Source organism: Labrus mixtus, chromosome 2, assembly GCF_963584025.1.
Source record: "Labrus mixtus chromosome 2, fLabMix1.1, whole genome shotgun sequence".
NCBI classification, from domain to species: Eukaryota; Metazoa; Chordata; class Actinopteri; order Labriformes; family Labridae; genus Labrus; species Labrus mixtus.
Genome location: NC_083613.1, coordinates 25844361 through 25867508, shown reverse-complemented (window position 1 = coordinate 25867508; position 23148 = coordinate 25844361). Strand labels below are relative to the sequence as shown.

At 39.0% G+C, this 23148-nt stretch overlaps 3 protein-coding genes across 3 annotated transcripts; all 3 read left to right on the top strand.

Annotated features, from left to right (window-relative positions):
- The first annotated feature begins 7799 nt into the window (after positions 1 to 7799).
- Positions 7800 to 14701, top strand: LOC132990448 (hydroperoxide isomerase ALOXE3-like). Its single transcript, XM_061058759.1, has 15 exons — positions 7800 to 7859; positions 7944 to 8148; positions 8314 to 8518; positions 8672 to 8753; positions 8986 to 9108; positions 9235 to 9338; positions 9804 to 9970; positions 10104 to 10247; positions 11040 to 11243; positions 11339 to 11425; positions 11539 to 11708; positions 12510 to 12631; positions 12774 to 12874; positions 13461 to 13631; positions 13849 to 14701. The coding sequence occupies exons 2-15, from the start codon at positions 7996 to 7998 to the stop codon at positions 14026 to 14028; spliced, it is 2013 nt and encodes a 670-aa protein (XP_060914742.1). The 5' UTR covers positions 7800 to 7859; positions 7944 to 7995; the 3' UTR covers positions 14029 to 14701.
- Positions 14702 to 16169: 1468 nt separating this feature from the next.
- ccdc86 (coiled-coil domain containing 86) lies at positions 16170 to 19673 on the top strand. Its single transcript, XM_061058725.1, has 4 exons — positions 16170 to 16728; positions 18091 to 18220; positions 18316 to 18390; positions 19392 to 19673. The coding sequence occupies exons 1-4, from the start codon at positions 16256 to 16258 to the stop codon at positions 19557 to 19559; spliced, it is 846 nt and encodes a 281-aa protein (XP_060914708.1). The 5' UTR covers positions 16170 to 16255; the 3' UTR covers positions 19560 to 19673.
- A 1492-nt stretch (positions 19674 to 21165) lies between these two features.
- LOC132954663 (prespore protein Dp87-like) lies at positions 21166 to 22590 on the top strand. The gene is made up of 2 exons (XM_061027287.1): positions 21166 to 21443; positions 21541 to 22590. Exons 1-2 carry the CDS (start codon positions 21416 to 21418, stop codon positions 21855 to 21857), a joined length of 345 nt encoding a protein of 114 aa, XP_060883270.1. The 5' UTR covers positions 21166 to 21415; the 3' UTR covers positions 21858 to 22590.
- The last annotated feature ends 558 nt before the right edge of the window (positions 22591 to 23148 follow it).

The window sequence follows — 23148 nt, the reverse complement described above, 5'->3', positions numbered from 1 at the left end:
CAAGTGTGTGCTGCTTTCCCCCTGCCATAACCGTGTGGTGTTGTACAGACGTATGGCCAGGGGGACAAAAGAGTTCTTAAGTCTGTCTGTGGAGCAGGAGCAGCCTGCCACTGAACACACTCCTCTGCTTGGTGAAGGTGCTGTGCAGAGGGTGGTGGGTGTTGTCCATGATGGAGAGCATTCTGTTCAGGGTCCTTCTCTCTGCCACTGTCATTAGAGAGTCCAGCTCTGCGCTCACCACAGAGCCAGCCTTCCTCACCAGTCTGTCCAGCCGTGCTGCGTCCCTCTTCTTGCTGCTTCCTCCCCAGCACACCACAGCATAGAAGAGGACGCTGGCCACCACGGACTGGTAAAACATCTGCAGCAGCTTTTTACAGATGTTGAAGGACCCCAGCCTTTTCAGGAAGTACAGACGGCTCTGTCCCTTCCTGCAGATAGTGTCCATGATGACCAGTCCAGCTTGTCGTCCAACTGCAGCCCCAGGTACCCGTAGGTCTTGACCACCTCCACGTCGACCCCCCCCCCCCCCGATGGAAACAGGTTGTAGATGTGGCTTGTTCCTTCGGAAGTCCACCACCATCTCCTTGGTCTTGGAAGTGTTCCGCTGCAGATGGTTTGAACTGCACCACGTCACAAAGTCCCCTACCAGGATCCTGTACTCCTCCTCCTGTCCATCCCTGACACAACCAACTATCACAGTGTCGTCCGAGTATTTCTGCATGTGGCAGAGCTCAGAGTTATACTGGAAGTCAGAGGTATACAGGGTGAACAAGACAGGAGAGAGCACGGTCCCCTGTGGTGCTCCGATGCTGCTGACCACAGTGTCAGATGTGCAGTCCTTCAGTCTGACGTACTGTGGTCTCTCTGTGAGGTAGTCCGTGATCCATCTCACCAGGTGCGAGTCCACCCTCATCTCGGTCAGCTTGTCTCTCAGTAGGAGGGGGTGGATGGTATTAAAGGCGCTAGAGAAATCAAAGAACATGATTCTCATCACGCTGCTCCCTTTGTCCAGATGAGAGTAAGCCCTGTGTAGGAGATAGAGGAGGCATATGACATGTGATAACAGCAAAAAATTTAAAACTAGTTTTACAGTGAAAACTGATTTAAAAAATGAGTCAGCCCTGGAGCGCTGGTGGCGAAGTGGAGCTGGGTAGTGTGCACGCCCCATGTATGGAGGCTATAGTCTTCCAAGCGGGCGGCCCAGGTTGGTTCGAATCCCGCCTGTGGCTCCATTCCCGCATGTCATTCCCCACTTTCTCTCCCTGATTTCCAACTCTATCCGCTGTCCTATCTCTCCATTAAAGGCACAAAAAGCCCAAAAATAAATCTTAAAAAAAAATAAAAATTAGCCAGCCCTGGAGTCTCTCCACTAAAAATAATCTGTAACAGAAACAACTGTAGCTCAAAAGCTCAATTCAATTGAGTTCAATTGAATGCTTACTTTATTCAGAACAACTTTAAATATATATATATATATATATACATATACACAAGTACTTCCATTCAATTTAAATTGAAAATTATGAAAATCAAACTAATGTTGGTTTTATTTCAGTGCTTTTTTTGTGATGTTTTTGTTTTTTCAACACAACTTGATCTACCCAATACGTTTTTATAAATATGTGAATCTTAAAAATGTGTTTCCACAGGAAATACAATTAATTGTACTTAATATATTATGTTGAGTAGATAGTCATTGACGGGGTTACATTGAAAGCATTTTTATGACACTGAATACGTATGTCACAGAATCTTATACATGGGATCTTTTATCAATCAAAAATCTAATTCAGAAATTATAAGATGCAAAACTGTCCCATTTCAACCAACCTGGTTCGATAGAGGCTTTTGAATTTGTATTTATGAACAAATCTTTCATTTTTGAAGTTGGTCAGCATGAGAAATATGTGAAACAAAATTGCATGATGTTTTAAATCATATTCACATCTAATGGATTATTTTGCCAGCAGCCTTATTTCAAATTAATTTAATATGATTCATCAGCTGCTGGATTTTAGTTTTGAGTTTGAAATTAATTGGGGTATACCCTAATCACCAGCTTTCAAACTATTTAATATTAGGGCTGACTTTTTTATGCACTTTTTTAGGGCTTTCATGCTTTTATTTAATAGGACAGGGGACAGAGTGGGAAACTAGGGCGAGAATGGGGAATGACATGCGGGCAAGGAGTCGCAGGTCCAATTTGAACCCTGGCTGACTGCTTGGAGAGCGGTAGCCTCCGTATGTAACCGAACCGCTAGGCCATCGGCGTCCAAGAATGATGCCCTTTTTGAATGAAATGATCCCCAAACTCAAAGAGATGCAGACTGCTGCCATCCATGTACTCAGTTTGGTCAGAGTATTCAGCTACTACCTCTGACTCACTATGCATCAGCCCACGCCTGTCCTTTTAAGCTATCAGCATCTGACTGGAGAAAGGTTGAGTGGCTACAGCAGCCTGCATGGATTGAAATGCTTCAAGGATTTTCTCAGGGGGAAAAAAACCTGCATTCATCGTGTGGAGAATGTTCAGGGGCACTTGAGTCAGCCCACAGTTTATGGTTTTCCATCTAAATGTCTTTTATCTGAGACAGGTAAGTGGAATTTCAAATAGTTACACAGTACAATTGGTAAATGATAAACCTGCATGTACTTTGTTCAGAAGGTTAGACAAGGCTGTCCTCTTTCCCCTCTCAGGGAGGTATACAGACCGGAACATATGAAAGCAAACTTTCCTTATATGCTGATGATTTATTCATTTACATTACACATCCAGAAAAGTCTGTGCCTCAATTGTTCACAATATTAGAGAAATACAGCACAATACTAGGCAACGCGTTTAACTTTGAGAAGAGTGAAGTAATGCCCCTGAACCAAGGTACTACCTATAACCAGGGACCAGTTACATCTCACTTTAAGCTGACACCAAACAACCTTAAATACTTGGGCATTCAAATACCCAACGACCTTGAACCCATTATACCAAAAGCGGATTTATACAAATGGAAGGATCTAATCATCTCTTTAATTGACAGAGTTAACATTTTCAAGATGACTGTTTTACCTAAAGTTATCTCTATGTTCCTTTCAATCCCACTTTATTGCCCACCAAGTTTTTTTTTTTTTATCTTGTTGAATAAATTAATTACTAGCTTTCTGTGATCTCAAAAACATGCCAGGATTAAGTAAGCAACATTGCAAGCTCCCTTAGGTTTGAACCTACCCAATTGGAAAGGGGTCTGTCTGCAGTCTGCAAGAGAGCGGCGAAAGGGCGGAACATGTACCTGTCCAAATCTCAGAGAACCACATCAGAAGATTTCGGCCACCAAAAATACCCAGAAATTGTAGGAAACATTTTGGCTTGAATACAGAAGAGTGTTTTCCTTAGACAATTTATATTTTATTAAATATAAGCATATAAGACACTCATACAATAGTAACACATGGTTCACATAACACATATCACAACCGGTGTTGATAAAATTATTTTAAAGCAAATGTTTATGTTTATGATGTTTTTTTGATCTACCAACCATTACTATAGTAATTTAAGTTGAAATAAGTATGATATGTGACTTATATTGTTATGTATTCATAGTGAATTATGTCATCTTTCTGAAATTATTTGGGTTTATTACACGCATAGATTTCATAATTTTGTATTTTTGAGGAAATTTTGTGTATAAAAATAAAACCTTACTTTTATTTACGCTCCATCCAATCATCTGCATAGATGGGCTGCAGAGCTTCTACTCCGAATATAGCCTTGGAGGATACTACAGTTTTAATGGCTGGAGGCACTTTGTGAGTCATGTGTTTCATAAATAGAAATGTTGTTAGTTAATTTGTTTGAGTGAATTAAAATAAAAAGTTTTGCCTTTGTTTTACGCTTGGAAAATGGATTTAAGCCAGAAAGATTTTGAAAAGTCATGGACATGTATTTGAAATACCTGTCTTTTAGACTGTATGAAGTCTATTTTTGATCATTTTTAATTTTGTAATATAATTATATATCCAATGAAATTGCAACTAATGATATTCAGCACTAAATTTGAGTTCTCATGTTGTCATGTAGGTCTTTCAGTCAATCAAACATATTTCTACTTCTTTATGCTGTTGCATGAGTAATTATAAGAAAATGAACTTTAGAACTTTACCGAATACAAAAGTCAAGACATAAGGAAATTTTTTATGTCAACCCCAAATACATGTTCATCATTGTTAATGTTAAGGAAATATGTACGAATGAACAGTATGTGAAATCCGCTTCCAGGGGGCTCTCAATCAAAATCAATAACATGTCAATCATGGGAGATCTCTCTACTCTAATTTTTATAAATACTTAAATAAATAAGGAACTGGGTCAAAAAGAAAACCCCCAGCTTCCCCTATATCGCAGAAACCCTGTGAATATCAGTATGATGTTGTTGAAAAATGTATATGTTACTATTTTAACACTATCTTGTCAACAATATAACTATTGTTTGGGGTAAAATGACTTAAAATACAATAATTGCAGAGAAAAAATGCATAGCCTACCCATCAGCTTTTTTCAAGTTACTATATTTGGAATAGTTTCAGGATGACTCCCAGCACACCGTTTTCACTTCCTTAACTGCAGAAAATTGGGTGATTGACTAAAGTATCAGAGCAATTACACAAACACTTTGTAGACAGTGACGTTGAGGGGAAGTGATACAGACTACGGGGTCAAGTTCAACCTCTGGTTCACTTAACAGGCAACATGAATCCATTTCCATCATGAGTGACTACACACAAAAAAAAACACTTAATAAATATTCCAGACAATAATAAGTAACTACAAATGTGCTGAATTCTTTTCCGTATAAAAGAAATCAAAGTCTGTGCATCAGAGTCTGAACTAAAATTAGATTTGAAACAGGCAAGAGTTTCAACATTTCACCTCCAGAAACACTTCTCAGTCTGCTGTTTGCAGCCAATTGAACTCCTTCTGTAGCCCTTTTTTAAATTGAAAGTCTGCAATAGCATCATTACAAAACTCTGACTTCCATTCAACTCAAAGTTTATTTGTGTTCTTTATACAATGACAATAAAGAGTCTATCTAACTTCAACGTCAACTTTATTTGTCCCCTATGGGAGATTTGCAGCAAGGCATAACAAAATACAAAAGTACATTTAAAAAGCATTCACATAGCAAATAAATAAGTATCTCTTTGGGAGCCATAGTGTTGGGAGTCTGAATTCACTTTTTAACCTTTAACATTAAGCCAAGTTCAGGAGAAAACCTGTCTCCTCATACTCAGTCTTTATGTGTATATTTTAGCCAATCTTAATCCATTTTCTAAAAATGCTTCAAATAAAAAAATAATGAATAAATCAATTAACACCTTATGTGACCGTCTTCTTCATTTTCATGTCTGTTTTTATTATGCTTGATTGATTGATTGATTGGTTTAGCTAACACACAGTTTTGAATGATGGACAGTAAATAAGTGTCACCTCTCTCCCCTTGCATTTAGTAAAAGCTTCACATGTCAGATGAAATCCTTACCCGTCTTCATGCAATGCATGACACATAAAGTCCATCCAGGTTTCACAGAATCTGTTCAGCATGATGCAATCTAGGAATCTGACACAGAGGTTTCATCATCAGTTTCCCTCCCGTTGTTCAAGTGAAACCTTACAGTGTCATCATCTCAGAAAAGACATAGGGCCTGATTACACAAATCCAACAAAATGGTCGCAACCAGCTAACACTGTGTCTCTGCTAAAACTGTAATAATAAAACTCCATTTAGAATTAATTTCTTTCAACTTTTACTTAGATTTTCAGATCAGATTTGGATTTCAGAAACACAGGACAAGATGTAGAAAATCCCTTATGTGCAAGAACCTAATAAGATTGTACCTAGCTGGGGAATGTAGACACAGAAGGGTTTTCAAGTGGGCACCCTCCTTCCTCAACGTTTCGTTGATAAGCCCACAACGTCTCAGGAGGGCTCAACAGTGAATTCTGGCATCCCAGAAACACCCCCCTCTGTGTCAACCTGGACTGCTACCTTGGGGCCCAGCAGGAGTCCTGCCTCTTCATCCACAGCCACTGGCTTCTTCTCTCTGCTTCCTCCGACATAGCTTTGGTTGCTGCCTTCAGGATCTGACCTCTGATTCCTAGGTCTCTGAGCAACCTCATTGTAGATGTTGCTACGAACCCCCTGCACCACACTTCCACAGGACGAAATCTGCCAAGTAGGACGTGTTCCAGCCGCGGAGTTGTGCTTCTGCTGCTAACTCGGCATAACGTAGCTGCTTCCGCTCATATGCCTCGTCCACTGAGTCCTCCCAGGGTACCGTGAGTTCAACAATGAAGGCCTTTCTAAGAGAAGGAGACCAGAGTACCAAGTCAGGCCTCAGGGAGGTGGTTGCGATCTCGGGGGGGAAATACGAGCTGCCGACCAACATCAACTAGCATCTTCCAGTCATGGGCTAAACGAAGCTGGCCACTTTCCGAAGGAGTGGGTCTGCTCCTGGTTCCTTTGGCTCCCTCACGGACAAAGATGGTAGTTTGCAGGGTGTTAGTTGCTGATGGTGATGCGGAGTTGGTGGCTGCTAGTTTGCTTTCCAGGGTGGAGGCAAGGCATTTAAGGACATTATTGTGATGCCAGGTGTAACGTCCCTGTGAGTAGGCCTATGTGTTTGAGGGAGATGTTTAATGAAGAAAGGTTGTATGTGGTTATGTGGAGGAATGTATTAAGTATACCAAAGAACAATGTTAAGTATCATTAAACATATCTGTGTTAATTTATCAACTGAGAGTGCACTCAGTATTAGACCCTTATAATAGAAAAAGTCTTAAGTCCTGATTGTTTTGTTCCTTTCTGCACAATTACTCACTGTCTCTTAAAAGACTATTACAACTCAAACTGTAAGGAGATGATGGTCCTTGTTTACATGGACCTGTTGGAGTGTAGGTATTTAAACAGAGAGGCTGCATAATGATGAACATACAAGAAGAACACTACTAGTATTTATTCCCCCTGTTTATTTCCAGCTTGAAATACCTGGTCAAGGAAAATTTCAAGCATTTGCACTTTTTAGATTCTACATAAACCATTGACATGTTGGCAAATATAAGTTCTGGCACTTCTAAATGAACCACAGCCTTAAGAAAGAAACCCGGCTGCAGTGTATTGTGGGTCATCACACACTTGGTTAAAGCCATAAAGAATGGTAATTGATTGGCTTTGGAGAGGGTGGAATCTCCTTGTGAAACATTGAGTGGGAGTCGTCCCATTCCCTGGAAAAAAGATAGTGGAAACTAGGAGTGGCTGCCATAATGTTTTGTCTTCTAGTTGATTAAAATTGGTTTCTGAGATATTGTGTTTGTTTAAGCGTGGAATTAAATTTTTTTGTTGGGTGCAAGATCTCCCATTTTTCAATCGATAAGCTGGAGTATGTCTTATACGCAAACTTTACTCTTTTCATTTATATATTAGATATATGAAAAAAAATGATTACATGAATTCCTTTCATTTTAACTTCTGCGCTCATATGTCTTTGATAAAGACTTTTTATTGTGACTGTCTTTTAATACATTTTATACCAGCATTGTTCGAGGCTAACATTTCATTGCTAAAGTGCTTCAAAGAAATGTCTGTGCATATGACAACAAACTTGAACTTGAAATTATGACATTATAGCCTGCATCCTGCTACTGATGTTTTGCAAGCTTTAGTGAATGTTTGACCTTCCAGTGCATAGCTGACAAATACTACTAACTGGACACTCCCACCAAACTGCATGTATAAAAAGAGGACCAAGAGGTGGTGAGTTCATTCAACAGAGCAGTTCTTCTAATGAGCTATAGGCCTCATTGACAGGTAAGAGAGATGCCAAAAGAGATTTCAAAATGCCATGGTTTTTTAGTATTTTATCTAAACTGAAAAACACCTGTCTTTTTTTAGATACCTGAAAAAACTTTTCCCATCAGGACTCCTTGTACTTTCCAGAGTGAAAATGGTGAACTATAAAGTGACCGTGTTTACTGGCAATCTCAGCGATTCTGGTACGCTTAACAATATCTACATCAAGCTGGTGGGGACAGATGGGGAGAGCCATAAACAATGTCTCATAGACATGAGAGGGGCTTTTGCCTTCATCAGGGGAGCAGTAAGTGTAAAATATCCTTCTTTATGTATTTGTAAATGTGTTTGATTTTGTCCCCCTGTCCTTATACTGTCTGTGTTTTTACATTAATCATTAAATTAATAACGGAATAACTATATGCACTTCATCTTTACATCTAGATGTCTTCTGTTTCTGTAATTACTCCAGGAGTCCACTTTTATCATGTCCAACCATGTCTCCATTGGAAAGCTGATCCTGATAGAGCTGGAAAAAAACGGGCCCCTTCTTTTCCCTAAAGATGCCTGGTTTCCTTCCAAGGTGGAAGTGGAATGCCCTGAAGGACACATCTACAACTTTCCCATCTACCGCTGGATCAGTGACAGTGAGGTGCACCGCTTCAGAGAGGGAAGAGGTTTGTGGAAATTAGTTTTTCTTACATACTAAGCTTCTACCCAATCACAGGAAAGGGTTCAGAAAGAGATACGTCCCACAACTTAGACTATGCATGCCATCATATTGAATATGTATCCACATTTTAAACCTTGTGTCTCTCTGTTTCTTGAAGCTCTGAGAGTCTTTGATGACACTCATCCTCTTGGCCTGTACGATCGTAAGCAGGAGCTGAGTCTACGAGGGCAAGCTTACTGGTGAGTTAAGTGCCGCTACAGTTTTAACGTTTCCCCCCTGAAACCAGAATGCATTAAAACCTGCTCCTATTTTAGTTCAATATTTTCATTTTAAATAATGATACAATACACCAGCCTTTTTACATGTTTTTATCATGCCACTGTTTTTTCAAACTCTATTGTAAAACTATAAATACAAATGCATCTTAACAGTCCAAAGTTTATCATTCTGTTTTTCTATTCTTTCTTCCAGCTGGAATACGTATGCAGAGGGAATTCCTCATTGCATAAAGGCAGAAAGCGCTTCCTCTCTGCCTCACGAGGTCCAATTCTCCTTTACCAAGTACACAGAATTTCTCTTCACTGCAGTCGAAGGGTGAAGTCCCCAAATTCTGTCAGATATCTTTCCAACAATGAAACAATGTACCTTTCGCCCTACCTGTTTATCAAACTATTTAAGAACAAATAATAAAGTTGCCATTTGTATTTTACTGTATTTCAGGCTGGCTGAGCTGAAACTGCAGGGTCTGGCTTACTGCACAGAGAGATGGACTGATATCGAGGACGTCAATCGGGTGTTCTGCTGCAAGCGCACTGACATATCAGGTACTTAATAATAATGCTAGTTTACTGAAAAACTTGATTCTGTCTGCAAAGTAATGCATTCACTTGAATTCTTTTAGAGAATACACACATTTACATAATGCTTCTAAAAGATATATTTCTCATTCATTTGTATTCATACATTTTTAGGAATGCTATATTGGCCTCTCTACTTTGCTTGTTAAAGTGTAAAAAAACAGGCAGAAGGTTTTTATGTATTTTTATGTCTCTATGTCAAAATTAGGTAATGACTAAGCTATTTACTGAATAACATTTTATTAATTAGATGACTGAGATCTATTTTGGAGCAACTCTGGCCAGTGTCCCATCCTGTCCATGACTCTGTCTTCTTTGAACTGTTTCCCATTACGCGGATTCACATAAAGCTCAGTTATTGCTAAGCTACACAGCTGTAGTTGTCTACTCTAAATCTTGAAACTCAGGAACTTTCCACTGTTATTTTGACAGACTATACCCATAAACATTGGAAAGAGGACTCTTTCTTTGGCTACCAGTTCCTAAACGGTGTGAATCCCATGATGATCAGGCGTTGTTCAGCCATCCCAGAGAAAATCCCTGTGTCTGAAGGTTTGATCTTTCTACCTGGCCAGTGTACCTTGGATGATGAATTGAAGGTGATTGTCTTGACCTCACTGATCTTAGTGTTTGAATCATGCATTTCCCCATGGCATGTTAAATCAATTGTAATATCCACATTGTATGCTTGATAGTAAAAATCTCTCATTCTTTATCATAATTTCCAAACAGAAAGGGAACATATACCTGTGTGACTACAAGCTTTTGGATGGAGTGGAGGCAAACACCATCAACGGGAAGAAGCAGTACTTGATGGCTCCCCTCGTCCTGCTCCACAAAACACCTGAGGACAAGATGATGCCAATTGCTATTCAGGTGAAAGTAACTCAAGAATAGTAAATAAAGCTCAAGAATAATCAGTAAAGCCGGGTAAATTTAGGGTATTTTTTAAGCACTAAAACCATTACATGTATTTTTTACTGAGACAGAGAGCAGCATCTGCTTTGCTGAATTTATTAACCAAGACTATAATGCAGTTTGAAAGGCCTTATCCATTGTAAATAACACCAAAGCATTGATGAAGGCAACGATCACTAAACTGATCAAACAAACCTTGAAAGTGTTTGGTTTTTATTTAAACCCTTAAGCAGAGACTGGCATGCATAGCTAGATTTCCTCAAAAAGATGAAAAAGGGGCAGGCAAGGGAGGCAGGGAGCTGGCCAGAGATGATACTAGGAAAAAAAATCTCACACACTGAAATGGGTGAAACACAATTAGAAATACCATTACAAGAAGCACAAAAAGTGAGTACACAGCACACTACCCAAAGAGACAGAGTTACCTGGCAGAATAGTAGAGTGAAGACCAGGTTGATATTGTCAGGCTGATGAGCTGAGTGGAGACAGGTGTGTCTCATCTGCTCCTGAGGGGAGAAGCCAGCCACAACCCGTGCCACCCTACCACACACATACCGGCAGAAGAAAGAAAACAGATGGAGAGAGAACAAACATAAAAAATCAATTCAAAAACAATTCAGGATCATCACACAAAGCAGAACAATCTTGGAGTAAACAGACAGCAGGATGTAAAATTCTGAAAACTAGTAACCATACTGTAAATTGAATAAACAAATTGAATGAACCACATCTCGCTTTCTTCTCCTGTAGCTGAAGCAGACTCCTGGAGAAGACAATCCCATCTTTTATCCTTCAGACACCGAGTATGACTGGTTGATGGCCAAGATTTTTGTGAGAAGTGCAGATTTCAACCTCCATGAACTCAGTATTCACCTGCTGCGCACGCATCTGCTGGCTGAAGTTTTTGCTGTGTCTCTACTGCGCAATGTGCCCATGGTGCATCCACTGTACAAGGTATATAAGCATTAAACACAACTGGATAGTAAAGAGGCATCAAATCTCTCTTTTTTTGCAATATTGTTCCTGACATAGTTTAATCTTTCCCTCAGCTGCTCGTCCCCCACACTCGCTACACCCTGCAGATCAACCTCATGGCTCGAAATCTGCTCATTTCCAAGGATGGTACTTTCACAAAGGTAGGAAAAGACAAACACGCTCAGCGGATCAATACCTTATTCATCTTTTTTATATTAATAACATGTAAAGTTCCAATCTTAAAACAGTGTTGCTTATTTTGACTGGTCTCTAGTTCGCAGCTTGTGGCGGAGAGGGTATGTTCACAATCCTGAAGAGATCAATGGCCTCAATGACCTACAGCTCCCTCTGCATACCAGACGACATCGCTGAGCGTGGGATGGAGGCTGTACCCAACTACTACTACAGAGATGATGGACTCAAGCTATGGGATATCGTCCACAGGTATTATATGTACTTTTAATATCTTCATTCTTTTTAGGATTGTACCATATTGGTGCCAAATTGTAGACATTTGTTGTCATGGAATGCCCTATAAAAAAATCTACTTGATAGATGCCATGAATCACACTAAAGTTAAACAAGATGCTTTCTACTGTCCATCTCAGATGGGTTAGATTGCAGAACAGCATGAAAACTGGAAGATTGTTCTCAAAACTTCTCAAATTTGCCTCGCAGTTTCCCACAAACAAAAAAAGCAAAAATGGGTTTCCCTCACCTACCTAAAACTGTTGATACAGATGATTACTCCATTGAATTAAGTAGGTTTGAATCATCTGGTTTGTATGAGATTTGTAACTGGTTCTACAAAAATGCAGTTATTAGAACTAAAAGGAAACTTGCACAAGATGATTGTCAGCACTGGAGTTCCCAAGGGGTCAAGTTTGAAAAATGTCTTTTTATGCAGATGACACAATAACATATTTCTCTGAGCTCTTCGATAGATGAGGTCTTTAGAAGCAATCCGACAAGATCTTTCTGGTCTTAAATTTAATGCAGAAGCCAGAAACATTTAACTTTTTATAGTTAAAAAAAACAGATTTCAAACCACGGTCATTTTAAAAAGAAAAAGATTGAAGAAGTAATGGGGCTTGACTGCTTAACGCATTTGTAAGTATTTACATATTTAAAGAATGCTTAAAATCTTATATATTTATATACATGACAATTAATTACATTAATCAATGTTTAGAAGTATTTTGAAACATAAATGTGTTTCCCTGCATCTCTCCACTTTTCTGAAAGCCTTGTGCAGGGAATCCTCAGCTACTACTACAAGAGTGATGCTGAGGTTGAACAGGACTCTGAACTGCAAAAGTGGATTTCAGACATTTTTGAACACGGATTCCTTTCCAACGCAGACACAGGTGTGCTACTCTAAAAACACGTAATCAAATGAACGCAATGAAAAATGAATTTGTTAATTTGTTTACTATTACATTATTGTCAAACAAATATTAGTTATATTTGATATTTTAAGTAATGCCACTTGTTTTCTGTCATTCTCAGGAATTCCACAGAACTTTACCACAGTGGCTGAGATGGTCAAGTTTGTCACCATGGTGATCTTCACCTGCTCAATACAGCACGCAGCCGTGAATTCTGGACAGGTGAATTGTTGTATTGTTGTTTTAACTTTTGTGGAATTGGTTGATTTGGTTTTGCATTTTCCCTTTAAATGGGGAAGTCTATAAAAAAAAATTAATAACATTTGTTGTTAAAGGTTTTTAGTTAGCATTTAAGATAATCAAGTCTAGGGAACATATGTACCACTTTTCAAATTAGCTTTTTTCGAAACATAGTTTGCTCATTGTTACTGGAGGAGATAGAGATTAATAGTTTTGTATACAACAGTAATAATGTAAAATAATAAAACAGATTAAGATGACTTCCTTTACAAACTAATGAACACTTTCTTAATACATAGAGAAAGAGATTATATTGTTGGTGTAACAAATAAGGCAACTCTGTCACAAGGCTGCTAACATCCTCACAATGGAAACCTATAGTATGCTGACTTTAAGCAGGTGAATGTTTTTTTAATACTATCTTGTTTTTTTACATTTGAGAACACTAACGAATGACACAAACAGGAGGTATGATTTTGCAGGATTTTGGATCCTAAGTCAATGTATTACAAAAGATATGTTTTGATGATATGTCGATAAGAATGAATCAGCCATTTATTCATTGCAGTATGACTATGGTGGCTGGATGCCCAACACTCCCAGCTCCCTGCAACTTCCTCCACCAACCACCAAGGGGACAACAAGCAAGGTCACCATGCTGCAGACGTTCCCTGACGTCAACGTGACAGTGAATGGAATGTCCACCTTGTGGTTACTCAGCAAGCAGTCCTCTGACTTTGTAAGTTCCCATGACATGTGAAAAACATAAATTGCATTATTTTAAGTAAGTAAAGAAAGTTAACATGACTTATAGAGTCAACCATACCTTGGCTCTGAGAGCCCACACAGTATCTATTTAAGAAGCAAAAACATGAACACATGCAAAGTCTAACTGTAATAAGCATTTAAATCATGGAGAGGAAAACTCATTGTAATGGTTTCATTGATGTCATCAGGTTCCATTTGGCCAGTACCCAGAGGACCATTTCAGTGAGGCGATTCCCTGCAAGGTGATTAAGGATTTTCAAGGAAAGATTGAAGTGCAAAGTGTAATCATCAAAGTCAGAAACGATAGCCTTGAAGTCCCATACACATACATGGATCCAACAAAGGAAGGAAACAGTGTGGACATTTGAGTATGTTTGTGACCTCCTGCAGTTTTCATGTGCAGCTTCATATTACCAAAAAGAGTAAAGAAGAAACTGCATGATCATTTGAACATTAGATGTTAAACTTTTATTTTAATACAGCTGTAATTATTTACTTTAGTGATTTTTTTTTTTTACAGCTTTAATTCCTAATCAACTCCTAACAATATTATATAATTTAGTCAATGATTATGCAGGACATTTGATCAAAATAAATCACTTAGTAATACAAAACTTTTGAATTTTGCTGTGTGACTACATGACTATAAAGTGAACTGTGCTATATGATTCACTGTCTGAATAATATATACTGTGTATACAGTATGTAATGAAGGGGACATGTGTTTAGATAGATATACTGTATGCTTTGTAACTGTTTCTCTGTTCAATAACAACAGGCATATACTGAAATTAAGACTGGAGTAAACTTTTATCTGTGTCTTTAAGAACCTCTAATGTTCATAGAGGAAAAAGGGTTCCTGTCATTAAAGACTAATACTGCTTCCCTGTGCACCTTAAAGAGAAGTTTATGTCTCTTATCTTGTTTTCTTTTCCTAATGAATAGTATGCTTTTTAATGTTTCAGAAAAAAAATGCACTTTAATTTCTGACATGTATTCATCTCATCCTGCGTTTAATAAAGAACTGATCCAACACATCTACATCTGTAGTTGTTTTCATCTTTGAAAATCTGAACATTATGGGACTATTTGCACTTTCCTGCATGAAGTTGTGCATGGAAAGTGGTGCATATGAATTTGAATTCAAAATGGCTGATTTTAGTATTAGTAGAAGAAGTATTAATTTAATAGTAGTTTGGATGGTTCTTTACTTCCCCCAAGAAAGACCAAGTGGGCTGCAATAACCCCCTTTATCTTCTGAATATCGGATTGTACTTTTATGTTTTCATGTCTTCAGCCACCATGATATTGAAATTTACCTGAGTTATCTAACCACAAGGAAAGGCCGTCATTTATACAGTGTATTTGAAATGCCAATGCACTAAAAAAAAACTTAAGGTATAATGCAAGATTAACACCCCTGCTTTACAGGCCTAATTGTTGTAGAACAGTTGCCTCACGAATGCCTGCTGGAATTAATTTTCACACACCTTCAGCCCATTTCAAGCAACCAACAATTCCAGTGACAACCTATGTGACCGACTGCTATAATCAAATGAAATATCAAATAATCTTCAAATGAAGTTAACAATGCAACAGTGACCAGAAACTTGCATTACATATATCTATCAAAAGAGATCAGCATCCCCCCATTTCTCTGCAGTCACAAACCATTGTGCATACAAAACATTTTCATGTCTGCTGCATGAACACTTTAGGCCTACACATAAGCTATACTATTCAAGTCTGTGCACTTTTCACGACGTTTTAACACATTTTTAACAGATCACCAGCTATTAGGCCTATTTTCAGTTCATTTTTTTCTTTCTTCCTCTGACAGGATGCTGTCTTTATCGCTGAAAACCTAGGCTGTGCAGTAATTCTAAGTGCATGTGTTTACCATGCATAGATGTGACCAGTAGGTGGCAGTATAACACCAGTTCCTTCAAGTAGACGTACAGAGCAAGCGAGACAAGAACACAAGATGCAAAAGTTAAATAAAGCAACTATTCCAGCTAGCCTGAAGTCCCAAACCACATTTACATATTTACAGTCCATGTCCCAAACACAGTGTTTTTAATATAAATAAGAACAGTACAGGCTGTTACATGGTCCATTCACATTTATGCATTTTAAAAGTATTTAAGTTGGTTTTACAACCCACAATTAAATCATGCAATGTTTAAAATGTTGCAATGATTTTACAAACAAATGTTCATCTGTTCAAACATTGTGTGTGTTTCTCCCATCGTCGACAGGGGGTGCTGCACGCTGTTTTTAAAGGTGACATATTTTTACTAGCCTTTATGTGGACACTTTCCAAATCTTCATCTTGTATTCTGTCTTAACGATTCTTCTATTCGCACGTACATTTGGGCGTTATAGTTGAATAACTTGCGGAATATCAAGACAGGATTGAGCATCTGTACTTTGACGTTAACACCCCCAGACCAGTAGGTGGCGGTAATAATGCGTCGTTTACCGTCCGCCATTGAACGCGGAAGTGAATCACGTACATAACATCGGCGGTGATCACACGTGGGTTAACACCTCACGCGTTTGTGGGATTTATGTGCTGGAGTTTGTAGTAAAAACATGTCGAAAGGGCAGAGAGCCGTGTCAGATGAAAAAAACGGGGTTGACATGGGACTACAGGATGAGGGGGCCCCAGATCCTCCACCGGAGACGAGACGTACCCGCAGCGGTCGCCAAGTGCGCACTCCAGCCGCACTGCTGGATTCACAAGTCCCGGTGAGGACTCCCAGCCGGAGGACGAGGAAGTCTGTTATCCAGGAGGCGGTGGAAGAGAACATTACTGAGGTGGCAACGCCAAGAGCTGAGGAGCTGGTCGAGGACAAGCTCAGTTTGTCTGCTGAACCGGAGTCGTGTACTGCAGAGGCTGCTGTCGTTCATGTGTCCGGGCCTACACCATCAGAAACGGTACCGATGACTGCCGACACCATGCCGAACAAGAAGCCTCGTTTGGGATCAAGCGGGAAGCAAAGCACGGCCGTACCTCTGGGGAAACCAAAATCGGGGAGAGTATGGAAGGACCGCAACAAACAGAGGTGAGGTTGTAAGCACTGATGTAAACACGTTAAGAGAAACCTTTGTTGATGCCACAGCTGGGAAATGTGGCATCAACATTTCCGCAGCAGCAAATAAATAAAGTGAAGCCACACATTGCACAGATGAAAGTTAAAGAAAAGGTGGGCCTACTTTTTCCTGAGCGTCTACATAGAAAATATGCCTGCTTTCTCCAACATGACATGAATGTTTTCCTTTTATAATGTGCATCTGCTGAGTTTTTTTCTTTAATGTGGGTCTATTCAGGTATCGGTTTGAAGACCTACATGGTCAATACATGCTGCTTTTTATATGATTAAGACTACTTCAATAAGACTTCTTTATTTACTTTTGAGAGTATGTCACCAACAACCCTTTGTTTGTTTTTGTTTTCCTATCACGCCTGACCTCAGAGGCTGTACTCTGATTGTTATGTCTAATTGTAATATAAAACAGTTTCATGTTACATATTTGGGTGAAGTGATTAAATAAGATTAATAGATCTATGATTTGTGTGTCTATTAACATATTGCATTAGAAAGACGTGGATTTGCATTGGTTAAAGAAGAATTCTGGGAATTTTCAAAATTGGAAATTTCCCATGGGAATTAACAGGAATAAACTGGGAATTGACTAAATTGAAGGTTGGCCCTTAACAGGGAATTTAAATATAGTTGGGGAATCTTGACTAAAACAACCAGATTTCATGCAAGTACACTTGAATATCTATGCTGCTATTCCTCAATCACATGCATATAGCACACAGTTTACTGCAGGGCTATTGAGGCCACGCCCCCTACATGCACGGGTAATATATTTTAAACAGTTGATGTATGGTATTAATACGATTTGCAATATTTCCAAAATTCCCCAGTTTAACGTCCCATTGAAAGTTTCCGGAAATGTTTCCGCCACTTTGCAACCGTAGCTAAAGACGGGTATATGAGTGTTGAAAAGGTTGTGATGACATGTCACATTCAGAGCTGCAGTACGATACCAAAGTTGTGAATAACTCGTATCGGTTTTGTGGATGCTGGAAGCATAGAGCCCTGAACAGAAAGAACTTAATCTGCCACTCAGTGAAAGTTATTTTTTTCTCCAATGTATTACACACTTATATTGGCTAACAAGGGATTATCTTGTCCAAGGCCTGTTGTGTCATGATAAGGGTTTAACTGTTATTAAAGCTGATGAATAAAAACTGCTCGGTTCGTTTCCCTGAATGAAAATGGATCTTGTCGATCAGTGTTAATAATAAAAAAACATTGTATGGGACATTCATAGGCATCTTTATGAATGAGAGCCACTGTTAGAATGAGTCTTGTATCATCAGTTAACCCACAATATGTGATTTGTTTTCTTAGGTTCTCTGTGCTGTTGAGAGATAAACCATTGTGCTCTTCCTGGGAGAAGAAGATGCAGGCCAAGCGGGAGAAAGATCTGGTGAAACAGTACACGGTGCAGCTGAAAGAGGAGAAAGCCAAACAGAAGGAAGTAAGTCAAAGACTTGTGAGGATATTCTCCTTTTTTATGGTTTTGAAGTATTTGCATCGTTACATGTTTCTTTTTTACATCCTGCCTTTTTGTAGGAAAAGAGGAAAAGGAGAGAGGACAACTTGAAACGACGTCTCGAGAATGAACGCAAAGCAGAGATTGTCCAAGTGGTACGTCGGCCGTTTCTCACACGATACATTCGAAGAGACACTGAACAACACACCGTACACTGTTTCACAACTTACACATAGAAGAGAATTAACTTCTTCTCCTCTGAACTGAGAGTTGCACATACATAGCACTGATCATGTACACCAGTTTTCTGACTCCGTATATAACGGCCATTTAAAAAAAAAGGGTTTCAAAGATTGTGAATGACTACAATCATATATAAAGTAAATGTGCACCCACTTACAAACAAGACCAAATGCTTGATCCCCTACAGGGTCTTTTTTATTTCCCCAAGTAGTTTTTTGGGCCTTTTGCCTTCTCATTAGATATGACAGCTGAAGAGAGACAGGAAGTGTTGGGAGGGGAGAGTGGGGGATGACATGCGGCAAAGGGCCGAGGTCAGATTTGAACCCATGCCCGCTGCATTGAGGACTATACCCTCTGTACGTGGGGCGCATGACATAACTGCTAGGCTATCCGCGCTCCCCCTGATCCCCACCAGTTTTTACACCTAGCAGAGAAATATGATTTAATTTAGCTCTTTATATTGCCTATACATATGTCCACTAGGATACAGAGGAGTGGTGTCTACTGGATCAAACTAATATGAACTCCTCCATATCTGTCAAATGATAAACTCTCAGTTCTGAGAAAAAATAGAAGAGTCACTTTAGGAAAGAGTATTTAAATGCTACAAAGTGATTCTATATTTTAGATCCTTAATGTCAAAGATTTGTCTGAAATATAGTCTCATAAAGAACACGGACAACTAGTGGTTACATTCATACATTTTTTTTAATTTTCATCTTTTCTCTTTTTATGAAAAATTGTGGATCATTTTTTACAAGTTTTAATATGACATATAAGCATATTACCTTGGTTGCCCACAGATCATTTAAGTGAGAAACGCACTGTTACCTGTAAGAGCTGCATTCAGAAGTCAGTCGATTCGAAATGAAAAACAATTGTTTTGTCCTCTCCTGTCTCATTTGTGTCACAGATCAAGAACACAGCCAAGATTAAGAGGATGAAGAAGAAACATCTGCGGAAGATTGAGAAGCGAGACACGCTGTCTCTGCTGCAGAAGTCACGCACGCAGAGTGAAAAAGCCAAAGGGCCTAAGAGTATAAAGAGCGACAAAAATCAAAGCCAAAAGACTGTGAGATAATAAAACTGTGTCGGATAAGCTCTGTGTCTTTTATAAGGATGTCTGAAATATAAACAGTGTTGTTTAATTAAAACATTAATGAATAAAGGTTTTCTAAGCAGAGAAGAGTTCTAACCATTCGTCAGTCTCGGTTCATTTAACAAGCTGCATGTTAAGGTGTGATTTCCTCGTGTGGTGGTGACTGTGTCTGTTGTAAGCCTGTCCGCTACCTGGATTTGGATGATTTGAATGACTCTGGGCTGGAAGTGGGTGTGTTTCCCATTGGCCCATGACAGCGTGCAGGTGAGATTGGGAGTTGATACAATTCCGCGATTGGGCGCCGTTCACACCAGCAAATGTTGCGGACATAGTGGCAAAGAGGGTAAACTTGAGGTTGTCTTTGTGGGTTGCAATTTCTATTTCTATTTCTATTGTAAAGGGAGGGGAGGGGAACTGTTGTACAAAATGTTATCAACCATTTGTTTATCTTTCTAAATGAGCAGGTGGGGATATACAAACGTGAGAATGTCTTACACTGACAGAGTCATTTTTTCACTGAGTAGCTTCTGCTGTTTATCTGATACCTTATAAGATTTTTACCTTGACAACAGAATCTCCATGGTATCCATATTAAAACAAGTTACCTAGTAAACTAAAGGTCTGTCTGAGGCTATTCTTGATTCCTAGACGTTGGAAGAAATTAGTAGAGTGGAAACAATGAATAAATCAACTGATATTTTTTGTTTTTAATTATAAATCCAAATATTCTATGAGAAATAACCTCAGACCAGTTTCTCAAGTGTCAGGATTGAATTCCAATCCTTCTCTTGTAAACTGATTTCCTTTGCGCTTTGAACTGTCAAAAAACTGTCATTGGCTTTGAGAAAATTCAAAGTTCTGCTTCTCCACAATGAGGAAATATAAAGGGTTATTTCACAAATAAAATGAGCCGTGACCAAATGAACCATCATATTCAAGGGCAGGTGTGTGTCTCAAAGACTCTTTCAAGCATTTCGGGTGGACTATGGTTTTTCATAATAACATGAATGTACCAGAACGATTGGCGATTATTACTCAAACAAAATACTTCTTTTTAACATCATTACCAGCATACATGAAGAACATCACGAGACGACTTCAGCCGCAAACACAGTGATGTGTGTTCACCAGAAATAGCAAGAGTAAATGTTGAGAGCGGTTTACACACAAAGAAAGCTGGCTTTTTCTCATACCTCTGACTTTACATGAAACATTCATTGTTCAAGAACTATCTAAGCAGCCTGTGAACAAATCATTCAAAATTGTCACATACACACTGCTGTCTTTGTGCCACATGCTGAGACACCTCCTTCTGTTCGTCACCAACCTGTTTGCATTGTGAGACCTTTCAGTTGCAGTAGACTGATGGGACATCCTCTAAGCACAGATAAACAAAGCAACATTTTTTGAAAAAGAGTGGTGAACAATGTGGATGGAATGATCGTTCATCAAATATGTTGAGAGCAAGGTCTCTTTGACATCATTTTTCATGTCTGTCCTTGATGGTATAAAGTCAGCCACATACTGAGGGAATGAGCCAAAGACTGGGGACGAGAGTGAGCAGGATTAACATCGCAGTGCAGACAGCAGATTTCTATACGAGTAAACGCCAGAGACACTGTAAGTAGAAGGGATTTGTATGTGTCTTTCATTTGAATAAGAATGGCTCATTTTGTTTCCCTGCAATAGTCAAATTCATCTTTATTGTATTTCCATTACTTCTTCTGTTTGGTAATATCTTTCAAAAAAATCATAGTTTGAGTACATCCTTATTTTGCATTGAGTGAATGGAGGAAGTTACCTTCTTTTTGTCCTTTTAGATAAAACAGACCTTTACAATGCTTCTCATACAGCTCCTGATCATTGGTGAGAAAGATTTTTAACTCGTAAATTACAGTAAGTTGTGGGGGGAAAGGGGACACAGCCCTCTCCTATAAAGATGTTTTCTTTTTCTGATTAACAGCATCAGTAACTTCGGCAGTCATCACTGCAGGAGGCACCACGGCAGGAGGCACAACCGCCGGAGGAACCACCGCCGGAGGCACAACCGCCGCAGCAATGGCCACCGCAGCCAAGACCACCGCAGCAATGGCCACCGCAGCCATGGCCACAACCAAAGCCAATACAGCCGTTACGCCAGCGGCCCTGACATCCAACTCAACAAACACAAACTCCACCACCAACACGGCAGCTTCCACACATCCTGGGATCACGTACACAAGTGGTCTGATTGTGTGTCACTTCACCGTTGTTTTGTACAAGTTCATCTTCACAGTGTAACCTGGCTGTGTTGCATTTACCTCTCGAGAATTGAGTCACCGCTAACATTAAGTTTCCATTTTAATTTATGTTTGAAAATATGACCTCATAATCATTTGAAGCACTTGTGTTGATAGATTTAGACAAAAATCTAGATGATCCAGTGTTCAAATATTCAATTTGAAGTTTCTTTTTTAAACCAACAATAGCTCAGTTTGTGTGTTTTTAGTTTCAGCCCCTCATCGTATTTCATCTTTTTCTTTTCAGTTTTTCTACCCACTTAAAGCTCCTTTAAAAAGCCTTAAAACTATACTATAAGTATGACCTCTTTCACAAACTGCAACACTGCCAAAATGGTACTGTTTTCTTTTGTTTTACTCAGAGGGATGTAATTGTAATGCCTTTGAAACATTTTTCCTTTAAATAATGTATAAAATTAGAGTTTTCCTTTAAAATGTTTCATTTATAAAATAACACTATTGACTTACAGTGGATGTCCACAATTTGAAGTTTCTTAGAGAAGTAACTGCTGATCAATCTGTCATATTACAGTTTAAAAAAATAAAAAATAAAGGCTTGGATACAACGCTTGGCAATATGCATGAACAAATATACAGTTAATGTACAACCTATCCTGACTGCAAAGCCTGTTTTACATGTATGTTTATCTGATTGAATGCAAGATATCATGAAATGTTTCACCCTTGTTCAGAAATGTATAAAATCATATTAGCCACATTTTTCTGTAATGTATTTTTCCTATAGCATTTAGAAAAGGGTCTGATTCATGAGTGTAAAGGTATCTTGGGTGTGTAACCTTACATCACAACCATTAGAATATTTGCTCAGTGACACTGGTTGTACATGTCATTTTTTATGCTCTTTCAACTATCTGAACCAGTTCGCTTGCCTGCTTCCATCGCTGCAACACCTGTTGGTGTGCCGCAGGCCTGCACACAGAAATGTCTGGGCCCCTGAAAGGACTAGATAAAGGGCCCTCCCAGGATATGATTTAAACAACATATTCACACTTGAGATGTGCTATTAGCTAGCGCTAGCCTCCTGGCTAACATTAGCTCCCTCTGTGCCCGCTTACATTGGTAACACTACAGAAAAAAAGGCTCACATCACTTAAGGGGGGGTTTAGATTTTGAAACAGGGTAAATCTCACTCAAGCAACTAAAAATCAGTTTTTATTACTTTGCGGGGTAATGGTAAGTATTTAAGTGTGAAATAAATTGTGGTCATTGTTGTTTAAAATTAGGATGGACCAGGTTTTTGCTAACCTCCATGGGCCCTCCCCCATGTGATT